This window comes from Centrocercus urophasianus, unplaced genomic scaffold, assembly GCF_019232065.1.
Source record: "Centrocercus urophasianus isolate 14NV4802_14NV808 unplaced genomic scaffold, USGS_Curo_1.0 seq_46, whole genome shotgun sequence".
Lineage (NCBI taxonomy): Eukaryota > Metazoa > Chordata > Aves > Galliformes > Phasianidae > Centrocercus > Centrocercus urophasianus.
In genome coordinates, this window is record NW_024885044.1 from 2,168,794 (window position 1) to 2,189,028 (window position 20,235).

General features: G+C 44.3%; 1 protein-coding gene across 1 annotated transcript in view; it reads right to left on the minus strand.

Moving 5' to 3' along the window:
• Positions 1–699: 699 nt before the first annotated feature.
• BMP7 (bone morphogenetic protein 7) overlaps positions 700–20,235 on the minus strand; it is a 52,350-nt gene continuing 32,814 nt past the window's right edge. The window contains exons 7-11 of the mRNA XM_042834330.1: positions 10,702–10,850; positions 7,164–7,361; positions 5,421–5,497; positions 4,703–4,813; positions 700–3,480 (exon numbers count right to left, since the gene is read on the minus strand). Coding sequence (XP_042690264.1) covers positions 3,331–3,480; positions 4,703–4,813; positions 5,421–5,497; positions 7,164–7,361; positions 10,702–10,850 — 685 coding nt within the window. The 3' untranslated portion in view covers positions 700–3,330. The remainder of the gene's footprint in view (positions 3,481–4,702; positions 4,814–5,420; positions 5,498–7,163; positions 7,362–10,701; positions 10,851–20,235) is intronic.

A 20,235-nucleotide genomic window follows, 5' to 3' on the forward strand; every position in this document is an offset into this window, starting at 1 on the left:
AGAACATCCTGCAAACTTATGAGTGTATAATCTCTTGTGAAAGGTGATAGTTTAACTCCAGAAAGCTGACAGTTTAAGCTTCTGGATCAGCAAAATGCATTTATGTGAACTGGCACAACTCTGCTCACAGTTCAGAGTAAACAAGAACCCAAAAATTGCTGTTATGCCACAAAGATATGAAGTTTAGTTAATACAGGAATTCAGACCGTTATTTTCAGCTGCCTCCATAGCAATGCAGTGTGGTATCCACAGTAGGAAACCTCCTGCCAGCAGCATCTCCGAAATATGCTAAAACAATCTAAATTAGAAAATGTCAGCTTCTTGGCTGATGCTCCTTTGGAGTTTCTTTTTTCCTTCCTTGTGCCTCTATAATTTTATTGGGATGACTAAATCTCTGAACTATGTTAGCAGTAAACAGAACTAATTTACCCCCCGCTTCTTTGAAACAGCTGCTGACAGCTGCACTATAATTCAATCATAGATCTTTGCAATGCACTCTGCAAAACATATTCATATTTTTTTTTTTCATATTCTTTCCTCTGTTGTAGTTGGGCAAAAGGAGCTGCACCAAACAGTGACGTGCTGATTTTGCCAATACACAGAGATTGAGCTACATGGAAACAGATGCTCAAGGTGAAATACTGCCCAGCCAAAAAGGTTTTTTGAGTATAGGGAGAAGAACCACACAGATACACGATGTTGTTGGGATATCTTTTGTAAAGTTGCAATGATTTATTTTACTAGTTTGTACAAAAGGCTTCTGACAACTGCTCTATGAGAAGAACCAGAAATGTGTATGCATTTTTGCCAACTGTTAATAAATATCTTCTTAAATAAGGAAACAAATGTGCTTAGGAACTGAGAATCATTTTTCCTGGATGTGATTGAAAAGGAATTCAGAGATGGAAATAAATAATTCTTCTGCTTTGTGACAACTATTTACATAAAAAATGTACAAACAGTGAAACTGATGTTAAGCCTAGCAACAGAAATCCTATTATGTGGAAAAAAACAAACAAACAATCCCCACATAATATTTAATATATGAATCCTATACAGCAAGATACTGCAGTCCAAGTTAAAAAAAAAAAAAATGCAATACACCAATGCTGTGACCACCAACACAGAAACAGTTGCAGGAAAAACTAACCCTTGACTACTAAATAGTGGAAGTTCAGGTCTGATTAGCTCATAACTTCTAGGTAGCACCTTACCTTCCTTCAGGAAGCTTACAGAAACACTGGTGTACATACACACACAACGTCAAAGATGCTTCTGACCTGTAGGATTTCAATACCTCTCTCTAAGAAATGCCCCGAGGGCAGTTTTGTCATGATTGCTGTGGCTGGTCTTCTCTGCAGGCTCCAGGGAGGCACGTTTGGCTCCAGCAATTGTCGTGGCTGTGGGTGACAGCTCGGTCAGCCTCACCTTGCTGCAGGTGGAAGTTCTCTGCGGCTGTGTGCTGCGTGTGCTGCGGGTGGGCCGTTCCTGCACACGTTTGAGTTGCCTGGTTTGGAAGTGGGGCACATCTGGAGACCCAAAGCCTACCAATATCGTGGAGAGACTTCCACGTTCCCATAAGCCTAATCCTGCTTTGTTGGGAAAACACCAATTGACTTAAATGCAATTAGAATTAGACCGTCAGAAACAAGTTTCCAATTGATTTCACAGAGTAATCTTTTTCTTCCTTTACTTGTTTGTTTGCTTTTTAAATGAGCCATCTGGTCTGGATTTGGTCCGTGACTAAAAGAAGAGGAGCAGGGACTGATTTCCAAATTCTCGTGGTTGCATTCTGTTATCTTCTTTCTCTCTGTTCTCTAAGGAGGGACCTGGGGCTGAGTTCCCCTGCGGCAGTATCGCGTCTCCTCAGCGTGCTGAGAACCGAGTCCAGGCACTTACTGATATTCTGGACCCATCTGTTGGAGGTCCAGACTTCAGAAGCTCGAGGATTTAGAGCTGGGTTTGCTGAGGACCTGGTGTTTATTTGGACAGAACTTTTTTTTTTCTAGTGTAAAACTTAAGCCAGTCCCGCTTTTGTAATTGTGATGTATGCCCAAGTTCTGAGTCAGCCCGCGATCGGTTACTGCTACTCTGTGTTGTTATCACAGGGACTTCAATCGAGTTTCAATTACATAGATGTGATGTTTGTGTAACCTGTGCTTTAAAAAGAAGGAAAAGGGGTGGTTTCTTGTCTCTGCTTCCAGCTCATTGATGTGGCTCCTGAAAGTGTTGGTTTGTTCTGGGGTTTTTTTGTTTGTTTGGTTTTTTGCTTGTTTGTTGTGTTCGGAGATGAGAGCAGTAGTAGAGCAGTGTCTTGTATTGTAATCACTGACCCTGGAAAGCAAGGTCCCCTGCAGTGTCCCTAGCTGTGCCAGGGTGGTGCTGGCAGTTTGTCTCTGCTCACAGCACCTTCTGACTCCACGTCTTTGAAAAGGTGTTGGAATTTGTTCTGTCATTGAAGCCAATGGATATTATCCAAAGAGGAGGAGGATCTTCAGCTGTCTTTCGTAACTCCATATAGCTGATTGGGGTACCTCAGCTAAGCATTGGGTTTAATCCCAAATTGTTTCTTAATGTTTTGCTGCTTTCCTGTTTCAGATTCGTAACACATAAATTCTTTCTGGTTGCTACAGGGAATTTCTTTTCCCTTGAGTAAAAAAAAGTATACCCTAAAAGTCTTGTTCTTTGGAGTTACTTTCTTCACTTCTCTTGCTTGTCTATTATGATTTTCTTTTCCTGAGAGTGGTTTATCCTTTTGAACTCCATTCAGTTCAGACATAGTTCTGCTCCTGCGATTTAAAACTGGAACTTGCATCCAATTAAAATTGCTTCTGCTTATGAAACTGAAGCAAACAGAGGGATGGAAGTAATAATTCTCTAACAAAATACCTGTTCACTCCAGGTATATTTTGTTCACTTATTTTATTGCAAACTGTGTTACAGGAACTACACATGCTCAATAGTCACAGCACATTCTCACTTTGGATAATTATTAATTTTTAATTCACAATCAACATTGGTGAATTTGCAATCTTCTGAAAGGCTCGTTTGCAGAAGTATGTGTTGTAGGAGCCAATTTTGTAGGCAGATTTGATTTTAAATGGTTTCTCTGGCTTGTTTCAGTTTACAAGCTCATTGTCTGTAATAAACTAAAACAAAATGTGTTCAAATGCCACTTAGATCCAGAAACTGCTCCATTGTCTGAACTTTCAGAAGCCCAGTCCTAAAAACTGGGATTTTTGAGCTCGTTGCTGCAGTGCTAACCTTTCCCCCTCCCCCAACATCCATACAAAACTCTCTTTACGAATAATCTTACTCTTTCCTACAAATCTAATGACAGCCACATGCTCGTACCACCATGTTTCTGTACTTTTTTAAGATAACGTTGGAGCTGTCATCAAAATAGAGCACAGAGATAGCATTGAGTTGGGTGGGAGCGCAGCAAGGTTTCGGCACAGTCTCTGGGTTTATAAAGTGAACCTGAGGAATTAAAGCAGAAGCATGTTAAGATTTCCATTTCCCTTCTCCTCCCCCATGTTTTTGTTTCCCAGGCAGCCCTCTCTCCCCCATAAGCACACACAGACATGTTTTGAACACCTGGCTTTGTGTACAAATGTCTCGAGATGTCCCCTGCATGTATGGAGGCTGACGCACGCACCCAAGTCAGATCTAGTTGGAAATCTTTCAGTGAAGCAGGTTTTCATTAGAGAATTCCCATCTGTCAGAGCAGCCAGTGTTCTGCAGAAGTGTACCAGTTCCAATAAACTCTGCAGGACGTGCGGGTGAGGTTTTGGGAGCAGTCCCACAGGCGCTGTGCGGGGGGCCCAGTACCAGCTGGCACCAAGGGCTGCGGGTCCCTGGCTGCTGCTGCAGGGCCTCCAAGAGAGGGAGGAAAGTAAACAGTCCTCCAGGAGGAGAATATGCAAAGCTTCTTGTCTTGGATATGTGGATGCTTCTAGCTTCCCTAGTGCTTTTTGCAGCGCTGTCCTTAGATGTGCATAGGCATAGGACACAGATGAAGAGGAGGAGGGAGCCTCCTCGTGCTCCACAGATGCATGCAGGAGACATGGCTGTGTCAGAAGGGTGTCCCCAGGTCAACTGAGGATGCCGTGCAGCCAGGCACCAGGGGCTGGTGTGTCCCCTGGCCACTTGAGCTGCTGTGGTGCCAATGCACCAAAGCATTGGCTTTGGTGAAGCAGCTGGGGTCCCCAGTGGTCCCTCAAAGCACAGGCACTGTGCCATGTGGATGTGCTGGCTCAGGACTCCTATCTAGACATCTTTGCACAATTGCATAAAATAAATACACCCACAGAGCAGCTGGGCTGTGTAATTTCGGGTTTTGCTGACCCCTTCCTCAGCCTGTCCCCAAATCTTGTTTTTTTCAGGAGCTGCTGGTAGTGGGTCTCACATCCTGCTCTTCCCTCTCCATGCAGTGAGGCTATACAACCATTAAGATGTCTATCATAGGGCCCCTTTAAGCTAGAGAGAGCGTGTCAATGCTTGCAGCAAAGACAGGGTAATTCCTCGCCAACTATTAATTCAGGCCACTTGGCTAGACATGTTTAGCCAGATGCTGCAGGCATCTCAATGAGCTAATGCAGACCTTCCTTCTCTCGTTAGCATAGAGACTTTGGGAGATATGAACTTATTTCTGAGCTGCACCTATTAGAAATAACTCTACTACAAGGTATGTTGCACCTACCAGTGTCTGCACAATGGCATGATTTGTAGCATTCATGTATGAATTCAATGGGAAAGCGCATTCTCCTTCACAGTAATACGCAGCATAGCCCTCTGGAGCGATGATCCAGTCCTTGATTAATTGAAGACATTAGATTGTGGAGAAAGACAGCAATATTGTGCAGAGAAATACAAAGTAGAATGGCACATAAATCTATCAATTCCTATGTCTGCATACAATTACAGTCGCTTGCAAAATAAAAAATCAGACATGCTGGCCCTCCTGCTGCTGTCTAATACACCTCTAAAGCAGCTGCCCTTCCTGCAGGGTCCTGTCCCACCTTGCAGACGTGTCCATGGAGTCACTGAAGCTCAGGGTCAGTTTTATGATCCATGCGGCAGTGTCCTCCCGGTTGCCCACCCATCGCTGACAGAAATGAAAATACTTTAGCCAAGTCTGAAAGAATTGCTGGAGGATGTGCTCCCAGTGCTGCCAGAGGGAAATACAGGGCCCTCGGCATCTCACAAGGATTTAAGCACGCTGAGTTCTGGCCAGTTTCACACCAAATATTTGGATATCCTAACTGCGCTTTTTCAGCATACTAAATGCGGCATGTAATTTTGTTTTTTTTTTCCCCAAGGATAAATAATAATAATTAAAAAAAATCCATTTATTAGCTTGATCTCTCTAGCACCCTGAAGCACCATTTGCAGAGGCACCAGTCGTGTGCGGCCCTTACCTGCCACCCCAGGTCCCTGAAGCTGACGTAGAGCTCGTGCTTCTTGCAGGCCTGGCGCTGGTCGCTGCTGCTGTTCTCTGTAGGGGACAGGGGCTGTTAGGCTGGGCTGCCCAACACCACACAACAGGAGTTGCTCTGCTCAGCTGTTGTGCTTGCTGATGCTCTTTTTGTTTGGTTGTTGTTTTTTTTTTAAACCAGTTTCAATCTCTTGTGCTGTAGTCGTAAAATATAAATTGCACTTCTGGCCAAAGGCAGCCTGGGAAAACGCTTTTTTGCCCCTGAGTTTTCTCTGACCTCATGTTGGCACAAACCAGATCTCTTTGGTTATTGCCTACTGTATGAAAAGAACTTGTGAAAGGACTGATAGGAGAAAAGCAACCTTTAATTATTTCCTATGCTTCAAGCTGTCTCAGCAGAATAGCTGCACCTTCAGGCATACAAAGCAGAGCTAGGACATAATGTGAAACCTGTTCTGTCCAGTGCAGCTGCAGTCAGAGTGAATGATGATGCTTTATGGCAAACCCAAAGAACAAAGCGTGAGCTACAGACCTAGGAGAAGTACCAACTCTTGTTGGAAACAAAATCAACGCAGGGGCCTCAGGCTGCAAGCAGACACTGCTTTGCAGGGGCTTTTCTGACCCGCTCACAGAAGAAAGGAATTATTTTATACCTCATCCATCCTTTAAAAAGCAATTGATGTATCAGTTAATAAACATGCACACTTTAACTGCAAAGCAGCAATTGCCTGGGGAACTGCAAAACTCTGAGCTCAGAAATACAAGATATGGAAAAGCATTTTAAGAGACTCCAAGATTTGGGGTGTAAGGTACAGAAATGCATACATGTGGGCAGGTCAGAGAAGCCACACCTGTCTCCAGAGCTGCAGAAAAACATCATTAGTCCTAGGACAGGAATGACCTGATTGAAAGTAGGGAGCTGCAACACAACCGAGAGGGAAGAGTTGTTCCACAGCCTTGCTGGTTGCGCCAGACAACCTCCAGGAAAGGCAAATCATGTCTTGTACCCGAGGTTGTCCTGCTCCTTCCACCTCTTGCAAGGTCTTTGTCTGGTGACGTGCTCACAGAAATAGAGCTGGAATGCAGTGCTGCCCTCAGTGGAGCTAGCCCTGCGCTCTGGGTCCTGCTGGGAAGGTCACTGAGGGCCCGTTGTGCTGAGGTATCTCATAATTAAACCGCGTTTCTATTTTAAATGCCTGACAGTTTTCTTCCATATTAGGGAAGTGCAGCTCCCCCCAGAATAGCTGCAGTTATCCTGAGCAAAGAATGGGTTTTCCTCATTTGGGATCATTAAGCCTTTGGGTGGCTGCATTTAAAATTGCAGCCTTTTGAAAAGCTACAGCATTTCAATTCGGATCCTCTGAAATACATTATTGTAGCACTCGTGTTACTTCTTTTAAAGTCCTTATCTTACATCTCCAAATAAGAATTTACTCCATGTGACAGCTTCTGTGTAGATGGCTTTTCTTTTTCAAGTTGGGTTAGGATATCCCTCACTTCTACACTGCTTCAAAAAAAAATAGTGTTGCTTTTGTTTGTTTGTTTTGTTTGAATAACCCCTAATCCCTGAAACCAAGTGGTTTCAGACCAGCAACCAAAAACTAGCAGGAAACCAAAGAGATAACAGCCAACACCGAGTATGGGAGGAACAGTTCCCATGTAGTGCCCAGTCCAGCGCAGCGCTATCCCACACCCAGCAAAACGGGCCCAGCAAACCTCCCTGTACCTGCAATGTTTGACACCCGGAAAGCTTCCTGGTTCTTTGGTGTTTTGGATCGATTCTGGCTCCTCTGCTTCCCTCCTGTGGAGCGGATGCTGCGGAGATGAACCTCGGTGGCTTTGAAGAAGGCGACCGTGAAGGGCTGCTTGTTCTGTGGGCCGTGCCTCCCAATGAGCCCTGCCAGCTTGGGGTTGATGCTTTGCCCTTAACGACAACACAGCATTGAGCAGGATTGTGTTAACTTTCCATTTTCGGCAGACATTGTAAGTACAGCAGGAGGGAGAGCTGCTGTCTGGTCCAGAAGGGTGGATCCTAGGTACATCCATATGCATCAGTCCACCGAGGGCCTGGACTTAATGGGCAAAGCTACTTCTGAGGAGAGCAGCTTAGCACAGCTAACTTCATTTTATATCTGCATGTAAAAGTTACATAAAATACTCCTACGTATAATTATTTTACCCTAAATCCGCTCAGCATTAACTTTTCCTACATTCTTTACAGGGGTTTCATTAAGTTCACCAACCTATAATTTGAAGTGATCCTATAAAAGGAACCATAAAACTCAGCCCATAGGAGCACTAAATGCCCACTGGAAGGTTATTAACTTAAAATAAAAATGCCTTGTATGAAATACTGTCAGAGTTCCAGATACACTGCAGCTGAGAGAAACAAATAGTTGAGATGTTCAGAGGCGTTTTGCCTATTGCTGTATCTCAGCACTAAGGTAAGCAATAACCTTGGTCCAAAGCCATTCATCACCATGTGTGCTTCTTTCATCCCGCACTTCTGAAATTAGTTTTATTTTTGCCGAAAGCTCATTAAGTGGTTTTGCTGTAGAATTAATTGTTTACAAAAGAGAGGTTTATGGTAGGTGAGGGCATCCAGGGTCCCTGTGAACAATTTCCTGGGCAGGGCACCAGGACAGGTCAGGTTGAAGTAGCAGAAAGTTATGTATGAAGGCTTTTGTGTGGACACACATCAATTTTCAGCCTAAGCTCCTATCTGGAAATGTGCCTGGTTTGTGTTTGAAATAAACAAGGCTGAGTGCACAAAGTGCTTAAGCAAGCACCCAATGCTGAATAGATAGGGAGTTCTCATCCTTGGGCTTTGCCAGATCCAGGCCTTACTTCCTGAAAGCAAACTCAGCTGAAGGAACTCCATGAATACTGTCCCAGGCAAATCTCTTTCCCCTTCAAAGAAGCCTTTTTGTTTTCCCAAGTTTTTTCATCCACCAGGTACCTCTGTGGCTGTGGTTTTTCCAGGGTAAATTATTTCACCTTTATGGTGTACCTGGAGATTAAGTCAGTGGTGTGCAGTGATGCAACTGGACTTCACACAGAAATTTAAGTTCAACGGGTTTTCATTAACGCAACAATAAGTTGCATCTGAACAATTAATTCCTTATTTAACACCAATGTGTTCAAGACCGGTACAGTCCCAATGTTTTCTAAAGGGAAAAGAGGCTCTGTATGGGAGTGTATTCCTTTCTATTATTATTAATAATAATGGGAATTCGTTTTATTAAAAAGGAGTGGAAAAATCCAGTATTTGGGTGTATAAGAGTGTTAGAACCAGGTAGTGAAGTTAAACCTGAGGGCACGTATGTAAGTCCCCTATAAGCAATGATAAATGTCTACAAAAAGAACTAAAGCTGTGCTCTTGAACCAGAGGGCAAAGCATTACTTGCTTTTATGAAGCTGCTTTTTAGTACTGTCAAATATGGGATTTCAAGCAGCAGCTTAAGCAAACCCAAGGTGGTAACTGCTGGTGCCAAGCGAGGCAGATTGGAGCAGGGCTGAGAGCTCTGCAGGCTGCTGAGTCACTCCAATATTTTTCTTGCTTGCTGCTTGAGCTGATCCCCATTTTCTACGAGTAAAATTCTACCCTGTGATTCCACATCAGTTATACATGTTGATACCCATGTGGCAAGATTATAAAGAAATGATGAGTTACTGAATTTCTTATCTGTAATCTCACCTGGACAATACTCATGATGTCACTTAATTTTTTTTTATTATGGAAGCTGTACTGGTTTCATGGTTGTAGATCTCTATATTTAGGGACAGATACAAAGGAAAGGTCTTTCACTTAAAGCTTTGGGTGTTGCCCAAGCATACAGCGTTCCAGCAAAGCCCTGCTGTGCTTTCAGCAGATGATTTTCATATGACATCCAGGTGTAAAAGCAGCTCTCTTGCAGTTGGTCTAAATCCAAAACAAAACTTGGGGAGCAAGGAAGGACATGTCCTTGCCATTCAAAATAGAAAGAAAAATTCACATGCATGGTGGAGAAATGTGAGAGCAGAAGTAAGCTGCCAGGGGACTCGGTTACAAACAGCAAGAGACAGTCAGGCTCTGTATCTCTGTATTTACTTTCTGAATGCTGCAGTTGGCTTTCCTAACCACGGTGACAGGCTGATTAAAGTATTTTGTTAATCTATTCTGAGAAAGCAGCAACTTATTTTTTACATTATTTCAAACACATTTATAAACACAGCTGGATTTTTGGATTGAGGAGTGTAAAGAGGAGTGTAAAGAGAAACCAGATTCCTGGTTTGCTTTGAGTGATGTAACAGATGAGAATGCACAAGTCATTGAAACCCAGGTTTTCTGGTTTTGAAGACTCGCTCTGATAAATTTGATTTACGCTTTTAAGGGTCCGCTTCTGACTGCCCCAGCTCAGCACATCCCATGGCTGTGTGTGTTGTGCCTTTCCTTGTATGTGGGACCCCAGAAAGTCACAAGTGAAATCTGTAGCCTATAAGCAAACAATTACCTGGGTTTCTCCTCAGTAATGAAAAAAAGACTGACCTGCACTGTGAGAACACCAGACCAGGGCTGGGCACAGCAGCAATAAGGTGTTCTGAGCAGAAGAGCATGGGAGTGATACTGTAGTACCTATGGAGTTTAGAGATACTAAGCATACCCCCAGCTGCTGCTTTTCTATGGGCTCTAGGCTGGATCTGTATGATTTTCCTCTGTGTGAACCTGAATTGAATGAATGTGCCATCACTCCGGGCACATCTGTAATCCTATTTCCTTTAGGAGGCAAACTGGAAATTAAAAGCAAGGACAGGTGACTGAAAACAGGGTTGAATTTGTCTTGGCTCAGTCTTCCTTACTCTTTCAGTTTTAAGAGTTATGATAGCTTTTAAATCAAGTGGAATTTGAATCTTTGTGCAGCCCTTCTGAAAATAGTTGAGAGCCAGCTCTTCCCATCCATTCTCAATCATCACATCTGTACCTGGAGAAATGCAGTTGTTGTTCTGCTGTGCAGTTGCCAGCAGTGTACACATAGCTGTGTGCACATCCCAAACGTGGTAATACTGACATGACTGCACGCAGATTACTAATCTGCTAAGGCATTGGAGTACACCCTAAGCTTGAAATGTGTCTTTTTCACATCTTACGCAAATAGGGAAAATCTTAAGGAAAACTATTCTCATGAGGTCCTGTTCAAAGGACAGAATACTGAATGCTTAAGTCTTCTCCTGTCTGGGACCATATACCCCAAGCAGATACTCACCGACTTAAGTTTGAAACTCACCATCTATGCTTTCCACAGATAGCTGCAGGCCAAGGTTGTGCTGTGGATTCACCACCCAGTGATTACTGGTCGCAGTGATGTCAAACACCAGCCACCCCTCTTCTGCAGCCCAGATCGTTCGGGAGTCGAGCAGGAACAAATCAGAATCCCTGAAACAAGAAGTGTAACTCCCAGTTAGTTGGACTTTCCTCTGGGACCTCTGAGGACATTCCCACACGTGCTTTACGCAACACGCTTGGTTGGCTTTCAGGAGCAGACAGGTTATTCTGGAGCTGGGCTGGCGTGCTTTCCTGCCTAATCACCTTCATTATGAAGTGCTTTTCTCCTCTTCAAAAAAGGGAGGATGGGTTGAAGCAGAGTTGAGGTGGTTTGGGGTTACTTTGCTGCTGCTGTTAACCTCAGAGCTGCTGATGCGACTTTGGAAAAAATGCTTGCCAGGCACAGATTTGCAAAATTACTGTTTGCATATGCAAACCTAGTAATTGGGCAGACAATGCTGCTCATTATCCTTTCCACACATCATTTCCTGACTTTTATGCATAATTGTAGCACTAGTGCAAGCCAGCTGGAACACTGTCGTGCATATATTAACATATGTAATGGTTTTTTAAACTTGTTCATCTGAGGTTGCAGATAATTGATTGAGGCAATAACCCTCTGCACAGTCACAGGTTTGCATTACATTGGGCAGCAATTTCCTTTCAATTTGTTCTTCAAAATTTTAGAAGACCACTGCTGGATTTTTCAGGTTGTGGAACTGAAACCAGATCAGTAATAGAAAGGATTTCATGCATTTAAGAAGGGTGAAATCATTCTGGATTTACAAAACATTTCCTGGCATATTTCTGTAAAATGAAAATTTGAGGGGAAAAAAAAAACAGACAAACAACAGGTTGTGCAAAGGAAAGAATCTTCTCTTACCAGAAGCTAAGAAAGAGATAAAACTTGTTGAAAATAGTAACAGAATTGGATGGCGGTGTGGCTCCTTTTCCCAAAGGACTTTACAAGAAGAAACAGGGTGGCAGTGCCTAGACAAGTCCTGCGAGGGCAGCGGTGCACTAAGGTGATAACTGGTTTCAGTGTAATTACATCCTTTTGAATGAAAATGCATCCTTGGAAAACCCTTTGCTCATGTCCTCGGAGCTAGAAGAAGGCCTTACTAATTTTGCCACTATTGCACTGTCAGTGCAAATACATATTTATTTAACTTAGTTTTCTCAGTGGCTCTTGTTCTATTAAGTGATCAAAAGTGAATCAGAGAAGAGCTGTCAGCATAGAGGCTTTTGCCTTTCAGATTTTAGTAATGATTTTCCCTGGGAGATACAGAGAAATTAGAAGCTTTTGTCCCACACAACTGACTCAAAACAGAAACAGAGTATTATTGCAGCATTCTTACTACCTAGTTCTCCTCTCAACCTTTGTGGGTGAGGGTGTGTGAGGGATGATGGCTTTCCTCTGTGAGCTCATAGATGTCACCACCTCTGGCTCTGGGCTGGCTCACATGGAACTAAACTACAGAAATGAGTTCCACAGAGCATGTGAGCACAGCACCAAACGTGTAAAGGGAGGATTGTGTTGTTTCCTCACCGGTGCATGACACTGTTAGCCTCTGCGTACAGCACAGCTGCGTGTGTTGCATCTGCCCGTGCTGAGTGTGACAGCCTGGGGACTGCAGTGACTTTCTGGGTCAGCTCAGTGCAGAACAAAGAGGCAGGTCTGATCCTTGCAGGAGATGTTCTGGGGGTGTGGGAAGGAGGTAATGACTGCGGTGCCTCCCTTTGCCCAGCACTTCTGTGCCGTGCTTCCTTTTCAGCAAAGTTTTGGTTTGTGGAAGAAACCCTACGTGAGAACTGAACTTTCTGTTTTCTTGCCAGTACACGGGTTCCTACACGGAGCACTTCAGCAGATGTTTGTGCAGCCAGGGCTTAGGAAGGGCCTGTGGGGATGGAGAGGATCAGCCCAGGTGTGGCATTTGCTCTCTGGAGCTGTCAGCTCCGCTGGGCACACCTAGGGCAGCCAAAAACTGGCATCGCAGATACCCCCCTCCCTCTGTGGCTGTGGTAGTTACAGGAATGCATGATGCTTGAGCTCAGACTTGGGGGGCGTGCAGATTTCCCAGGCTTCCATCCCCACCCTGAAGCAATGGCTGCGTTCCCGCAGTGCATGACACAGCCACACGGACACCTCCCGCCCTTCCCTGTTTACAACACGCTGAGCAGAACGCATCCCAGAGGAGCTGGAGATGAGGGAGTAGTACAGATTGGGCCATTCCGATGGCTGAGTCCAAGTTTCCAGAAATGAAGGACTTTTATATTCACATACTGCATCATTTAAGCATGGCCCCTGACTGGAACTCATGATTCACACAAGGGTTAGTTAATAGGGACTTGGCTTGCTTGGCTTTTCTCCCTTGTAGTTTGCAGGTTGAAGATAATAGCAATAATGATGTATATACATTTTTGTTAACTTCTGCTCAACTTCAGTGTTATTACTCAGAAAAAACAGCCTTTAAGCCTCCCATGCTGACATGATGCAATCAGGGTAACCAGACAACATGAGGCATCAAGTACCAGGGTGAGTCAGGCTGGGAAATTGTATAATGCATTTGTTTTCCTGTAGTTACAGCAATGTGCAAACAATAGGCCTGTAGGGGAAGCCCAAAGTGAGAGAGATCAAAGGGATCCACTAAGGAGAAATTGTCCTTCCCACGCACACTTGGAACATTTGGACCCAAAAAGTCCTTGTGTCAGATGCTCCCTGAAGAAGTTCAAGCACCCTTGGATTTGCACTGTCTACTCTGGCCCATCAGCAGTGGCCAGAGGACTGGGATGACAAAGCTGCCTGGCCTTGCAAGCAGAGCATCTGACACTCCTCACTTTCCAATGAAAAGAAATCTCCTGTTCTGCTCAAAAGAGCAAGAACCTCCCTTTAAGTGAAAGACGCTGCTTCCTAAAGACTTGTGGCTGAACAGTGTTGAATCACTAGCTAATAGACAACAATCCCTTTAGACATCAGTGTTGGGTAACTGTATGCAGCACAGCAAAGAAATGTTATTCTACTCAGTCTTAAAATTTGTTCTGAGGGCTCCTGATTGATTAGTTCTTGTACAAGCTAGTGCTAGTTAAGTCTGATGCGACTGGTTGTGGTGTTTGATTTGAGATAAAGATCTAAGTGCAAAGAGAAGGTTTCCAGTGCACATCTTACCCACTGGTACCTGATCTAGCAACGGTGTGCAGGATCCTGGAGCAGGATCAATAATGGCTTTACAACCGGGAGGCAGAGATGCGCTTTGGTTCCTTGTACCTCTGTTCAATCCCTTAATCTGAGACAATCAGAGCATGTGGGAAACTTCACTGAGCCTTCTATCAGGCCAAGAGATACAAAAAGGAACAAGATCCCCATTTCACAGAAAATTAAGCTGGGACATGGAAATGTTAATGTCCAGATTAGAGTTACATAAATGGTGAAGTCTGCATCCAGACCACAAGTATGTTCTGTTGAGACCACATCAAAATGGTTCAGCGTTCAAAGTGCTTACATCAGTGGGAGTGTCAAAGCTACTAGAGATGATAAAACTCAGGGCTTTCAGCTTAGGCAGGCCAAACAGTATCGGGCTGTCGATGCAGCCAGGGCTGAGGACAGGAGGTTGGCACTTGTCTGCTGATTGCTTCAGTAGTTCTGGTGTGCTGGACACTAGAAAGGAGACACACCTCCCACTAGAAAGCACAGCCCAAAGTTTATCCGCAGGTCACGTAATTGCTGTGTGGTCTACAAAATGTCCTTTGCTAACTCGGTGTTTCTGGACTGAAGGTTGAATAACAAGTATTGCAAAGACAGGCAGGCAGGGGAGGACGCGCCTGAGACTGGAAAGCAGCTGGAGTTACGGATGTGGAAGGGCTGAAGCTGCTACAGGGCTGTGTGAGCAGGAGTGGGATAAGGAAAGGACAGGAGGAAGTGCAATTCATAGCAGTAAGGATAGGTGAAACAAAGAAAGGGCAAGTAAAAGCACCCTGAAAGGGAAGAGCCAGAGAGTAGCTGTGTGGCAACCCCACTAATTCAAAGATAACAGAAAGGATTGACAGCCATCTTTGCCCTTTGCTGGAGTATGTTTTCAGCTTCTCAGATACATGTTAGTTTGTAGCCATAAAGTTTGCAGTAGTTGTTAGTTTGTAGAAGAAATGTATCCCAAAATCAAAAGCGCAACATCCTTCTATCCTTCTGACCACAAGACCTCGGGCTGGGGTACGAGGAAGAACAGAAACCAATGGGAGAGGCTCCACAAAATTAGAAGTTGGCAATTCTACTGTCCCAAGGGAGAACAGCAGATCAAACTTGGCGATTTTTGTTTATACTGTAATAAGGAATATATTGCCTTTCTTCTGTTTTCTCCACTCACCTTTCCCCATCCTCTTTTTCAGCTCTGTTATTTCTAGCTGCTGGTTGACACTAATAATCACTTCCAAATGGGATAAAAATAAATAGGAAAAAGTGCAGGCAGCAGAAGAGAAGCTGGCTCTGGGCAACTTTCATCACAACCCGAAGCGAGCTGATTGCTGCGATGTGCTGCCCTCCCTGTAGGCTGAAAGCCTTGATGGCAGCAGCCAGCCAGCAGGTCCTGCAGTCCCCTGTCAGTGTCTGACAACACGAGGAGTGCACTCAGGCTGTCCAGCTGCTGCTCAGCTCTGATCCCAACCTGCTAGTCTGAGCAGCGTTTGAAACAATAGCTGTGCTGTGACACCTTGCAATGGACTTCAAGTTGCTTTACAAATATGGGTCAGTCCTCCTCAGTTTTTAAGTGGGCAATGCTGGAGGCACAGATATGTTGAATGTCTTACTGACTGAGCGTATAAGCCACAGGAGCACAATCCTATCCTCTTGATTGGTATTATAACCCTAGAGGAGTTCTTTAGGTCAGTGGCGTGGTGCATGCTGGCAAATTAACTGGAAGGTAGCCCAAGGGCAAAGCTGGCATGGGAGCAGTGGGCCATTCACGTCCAGGTTTGAGCAGTGGAGGCAGGAGAAGGCAAAAAGGGCATCCCAGGAAGGGGAGAGGAGGTCTGGGGTTGGAAGACATCTGTTTGGATTAAAAAACTGCAGTATCCAGATTCCAGTTTGCTTGGTGTCATTGCTTAAAGTTAGCTGCAGCTGTCCAAAGACAAGCTTAGGAAAATATTTTTCAGACTTTCCTACTCTGAGAGGGCCCCAGGATCTCACTGGGCCTCTCCCTGGCACATGACAACACAAACCCGGTGCAGCCCTCCTCCCACACTGCCCCAGCATCCCCAGCCCTTCCTTCCCTTGCATTCCCCCTGGTAAAAGCCCTCTCATGCTCCCAGAGGAGCAGCTGCCAGTAGAGCAGCCTGTTGCTTCCCCAGGTGAAGGCATGGCCCCAGCAGGGGGCACAGAGTGCTGGAGGTGGTTTCCGAGGGCTGTGATGCTGGTAAGACAGGTTTGTGAACATTTTGTTGAATCTTGGGAGAAATAAAATGCATTTAAACATTTCAACACATTCTTAATTCTGTCTCACATGTCCCCACGGCTGTTCTCCCTTTTCTGGATAGTGTTTGAGAAGGAGATCTGGGTTTCAAACGCTGATTAAAAGTGGCAGTGGGAGACTTTGGTACGGAGCCTTTATGATGCCCCTTGTACAAACAGTGCTGAGAGAAATGAAATTATGTACTCTGACTCTTCATATACAGATGTTTCTGCTGTATTGAATCACTGTTCATTAGTGCATTGCTTAGCTGAGGAAGAGCCCAATGGAGGATGCACAATGCCTCCTGCAGCTACTCAAGTGCCTGTGAAGAGCTGTGCTTGCTCAGTGAGTTCAGGACTTGTCAGGGGTTTTGCAGGCTGCAGTGGCTTTTAGGAATGGTCTGAAAGAGACAACTAAATGCAGCTCGATCCTTGGAAAGCCATGAGGTTTCCATGCTGGAGTTTCCTTGCTGCTGTGTCCAAAAGCATAACGTGATGAGGACGGTTACTGACCTATGTGCAGACATCACACACACAAAAAGATCAGAACTACTGTCAGTACCTTTCTAGATGCTGTCAAAGTACCTGCAGGTGTCGTCCTGGTGCTGGGATGCTATGTTAGACTGTATCTTTCTTCACTGCACAATTCCTAGAACTGGTATTTTATGAAGCTCCAAAAAGAAGGCACATCTATCTCTCCTGCTGTGAGGACCAAAGCCCATCTTAGTTACAAAAATTACATGTTTCAACCATAACATGGGAACAGATCCCCATAAACAGGGAAAGGACTCTGGAGAGGGGCTCAGGTTTGATCTAGGTGTAGAAGTGGCTCAGTTTGAAATACAAACTAAAGCATTTCAGCTGCAAGTCAAACCTGGGAATGCATCACGCAAGATCTTATTTTCTGTAGGGCTGGTAACATGAGCATTCAAATCGTTCTCTGCCTTTGAAGCCTGTGAAATCCACAATGGCCACAAAGCGAACGTGTAACAACGATGTTAGGATTACTAAAGGCTGGTCAAGTACCTGGCTTTATTCTTTCCAGTAACAAAACTCCCATCCACTTCAAAGGGGTTGGGATTTACCCCACAGTGCAAGTGCTGGGTTCACTGAAATTGAAGATGAAAGCGTAGTAAGGTCTGTCAGCTTTGGAAGGTGCAGACAGATGAGCAAGTTTGAGCTCTTGAAGTTGATGGGAGCTTCCTGGTGCCTTTAGTTCCCACTAGCAAGGTTGGTGACCCCAAGCAGGACCTCATGTCCTGCTGCTCAGCACCTTCTTCAGCCCAGATGCTGGCTTTACGAAACTCTTTCCCAAGCTTTTGGGTGAGTGAACCATGAAGGCCAAACAGAAGTTGTGCACACAAAAGCTTTGGGACTTGTTATTTAGTCAAAATATCGACTGTTTTCTCGGTGTTTATTATATTTGGAACGTTTTGCTTATAAAGGTACTTGTTTGCTTACAGTGAATAACTGCTGCTTTGTGCCTGCAGAATGCCATACCTGCTTTTTTACACAGGAGATGTTGATGGTTTGAAAGGTTTGCCTTGCAATGAATTCATAGATTTGAAAAGACCAGAAAGATTTGGTCATTTAGTCTGGTTGCCTGTAAACACCTGTGTTTATAGCTTCGTACTGACAGAGATAATTCATCTCAAAGTCCTGAGGGGCCTGCAGCCTGCTACAGAGGGTGGAGCAGTGCTCCACAGAGCGAGAGCTTCCATCCTGTGTGCAAGTGTCAGTATCACTGCGTAGAGAATTTCAGGAACAGCCTGCTGTGGGTGCAGCCATCAAGCTGTAAAGACTTATAGCTGTATTTTCACCCCCAGTAAACTGCAGACAGAGTCGTTGCTGCTTAGATACCTGTCAACCTGCCTGAACTTGTAAAGAAAGTAACTAATTGTTGAGTTGCTGGTACTTATGGTTTATTTGAACTGAGGGCACACCGGCACACCCTCAAAACTGGAGGCTAATCTGAGGTTTAACTGAAATCCAAGCCTTCAGCACATCCAGTGGTCTCTTCATCCTCAAGTAAAAGATCCCTAGTCAGCCACAACTTTGTCTTTCCAGCTAAATGCAGCACTGCTTTGGGCCCTAGAAGCTATCCCAGCCTTTGCTGTGTGCTGCAGGAGGAGCAGTGAATGCAGAGCACTCTGTGGGAGAGCACAGGCTTGGAGAAATTCTAGGTTTTCAGATCTTGAAAGGCAATTCAGGTAATCTGCTGGGAGATGCCACTGCCATTTTATCACCCTAAGAGCACGGGGAGAGGGAAAACCATTTATTGTTTTGTTGGCCAATATACCTGCCATGCTGTAGGGAAGGGAATCAACAGAGCAAAATGCGAGCAAAGGCTTTCTTGCCTGGGGGCGGGGGGAAGAGTTTGGCTTTGTTTTGTTCCTGTTGCTAACAACTTGGGATGGGGCTGACTTTCCAGCCTGCTCAGGATGAGACAAACAGCCAAGAAAGCATCAAAGCGAATGGGTGTTTTTTGATCAACACTGGAGAGAGTTTGTTTTCTTTCTCCACTTGCCCAATGACACACTCACTTGGATGACTGGTCTGTGACAGAGCTGGTTGGAAAATGTCAGTGGAAAAATGCAGAAAAAGAGCAAATATTTTTACAAATGCTAGTGACAATATTTTTACCTTTGGTCAATCCAAACCAATAGGAATATTTTTTCAGCACAAACTGCTCAAAACTCCACATTGTCTGTGCCAAAATGTATGCAAAGGGTGAATATGCATGAACACTCGTTTAAAAAGATGTTCCTGTGGTGAACGTGATGCAGTAAAATTGCATCTAATCTTGTAGCTGGAACATCTGTATAATTAGCAAGATTCCTCACCTCTTCCACCCGGTGGTTCGTGTAGATGCCTGCCCTTTGCAGGCATTTTTTCCTTTAGGAATAAGAACTTGTGGAGGAGGCAGCTCACAGGAACACTTGCTGCTCCAAGCAGCTGTATCCACATAGCCATCCCCAGAAGGGACATCACAGACCTCTCCGCAGATACTTTCAACAAACCTGTGGGCCTTTCATCTTAAAATTAAGATGACACTCAGTTCTGTCAGTAAATTTCCCAGTGAGCACCTCACTAATCGGGATATGAAGGAGAACTTCCCTGGCATCATCTTGATGAGGAAGGACATTTACTCCAAGAATATTTTGGCATTCCCTCCAGACCTGGCACACTGTGCTTCTGCTCTTCCCAAGAGCAAAAGTTCTCCCCACAGGCTTTTACCTTCATGACCTACCTAAGAAATACAGCAAAAGGAGGCTTCTGTCTCCATAGGGGCCAAAGATGGAGTACACATAAATGTTAGTGGTAAGAGGAATCTAAGAGGTCCCATGCAGCCTGTGGCGTGTTGCCATCTCCCTTTAGAAACCCTAGTTAAAATGTATAGCTTATCATTGTTCAATAAAAATAGATGAATACTATCACAGTCCTCAAAACCCTGTATGTAAATGTCATTAGAAATACTGAAGAGCCAGGAGTTCTGACCCACGCACCAGTGTTTAAGCACTTACACAACAAAGTCTGTTGAATGTCTCAGCGTTCAAAAATGTTGATAAGGTCTCCTGTCGTATTTTAATGGATCAAAAATGCAAAACTGGTTGGTTTTTTTTTTCCATTTTTATTACCTCTTATAAAACTATGAAGCCAGAATCCTGATTGCACTATTGTTTCTTACCATTTTGGACTTTCCCCTTTTTAAATCCCTTGTGTTTCTCTCTTCATAAACCTAAATTAGGGCTGTAGCATTATTACCTCATATTTAGTGGTCCTAAAGAATAACTTCTGACTAACATGTGACTGTGAATACTTTTCATGTAAATAAATGTAACCTCACTTTTGGTAGGATATGTATTTAGAAGAAATACGTGCCAGTGAAACTAAGTGCTTTTGATAAACGGTTTGAGATTGCTGATTAATTGGAACTAAAAACAGATGAGGAAATTAAACACATGTTGTTATTCAAGTTCCCCGGAGGATTTGTCAGGGAGCTTGGCATACATTAATAATTGCTTGGAATGGATTTAATAGCTCATCTTGTAGTTCTGC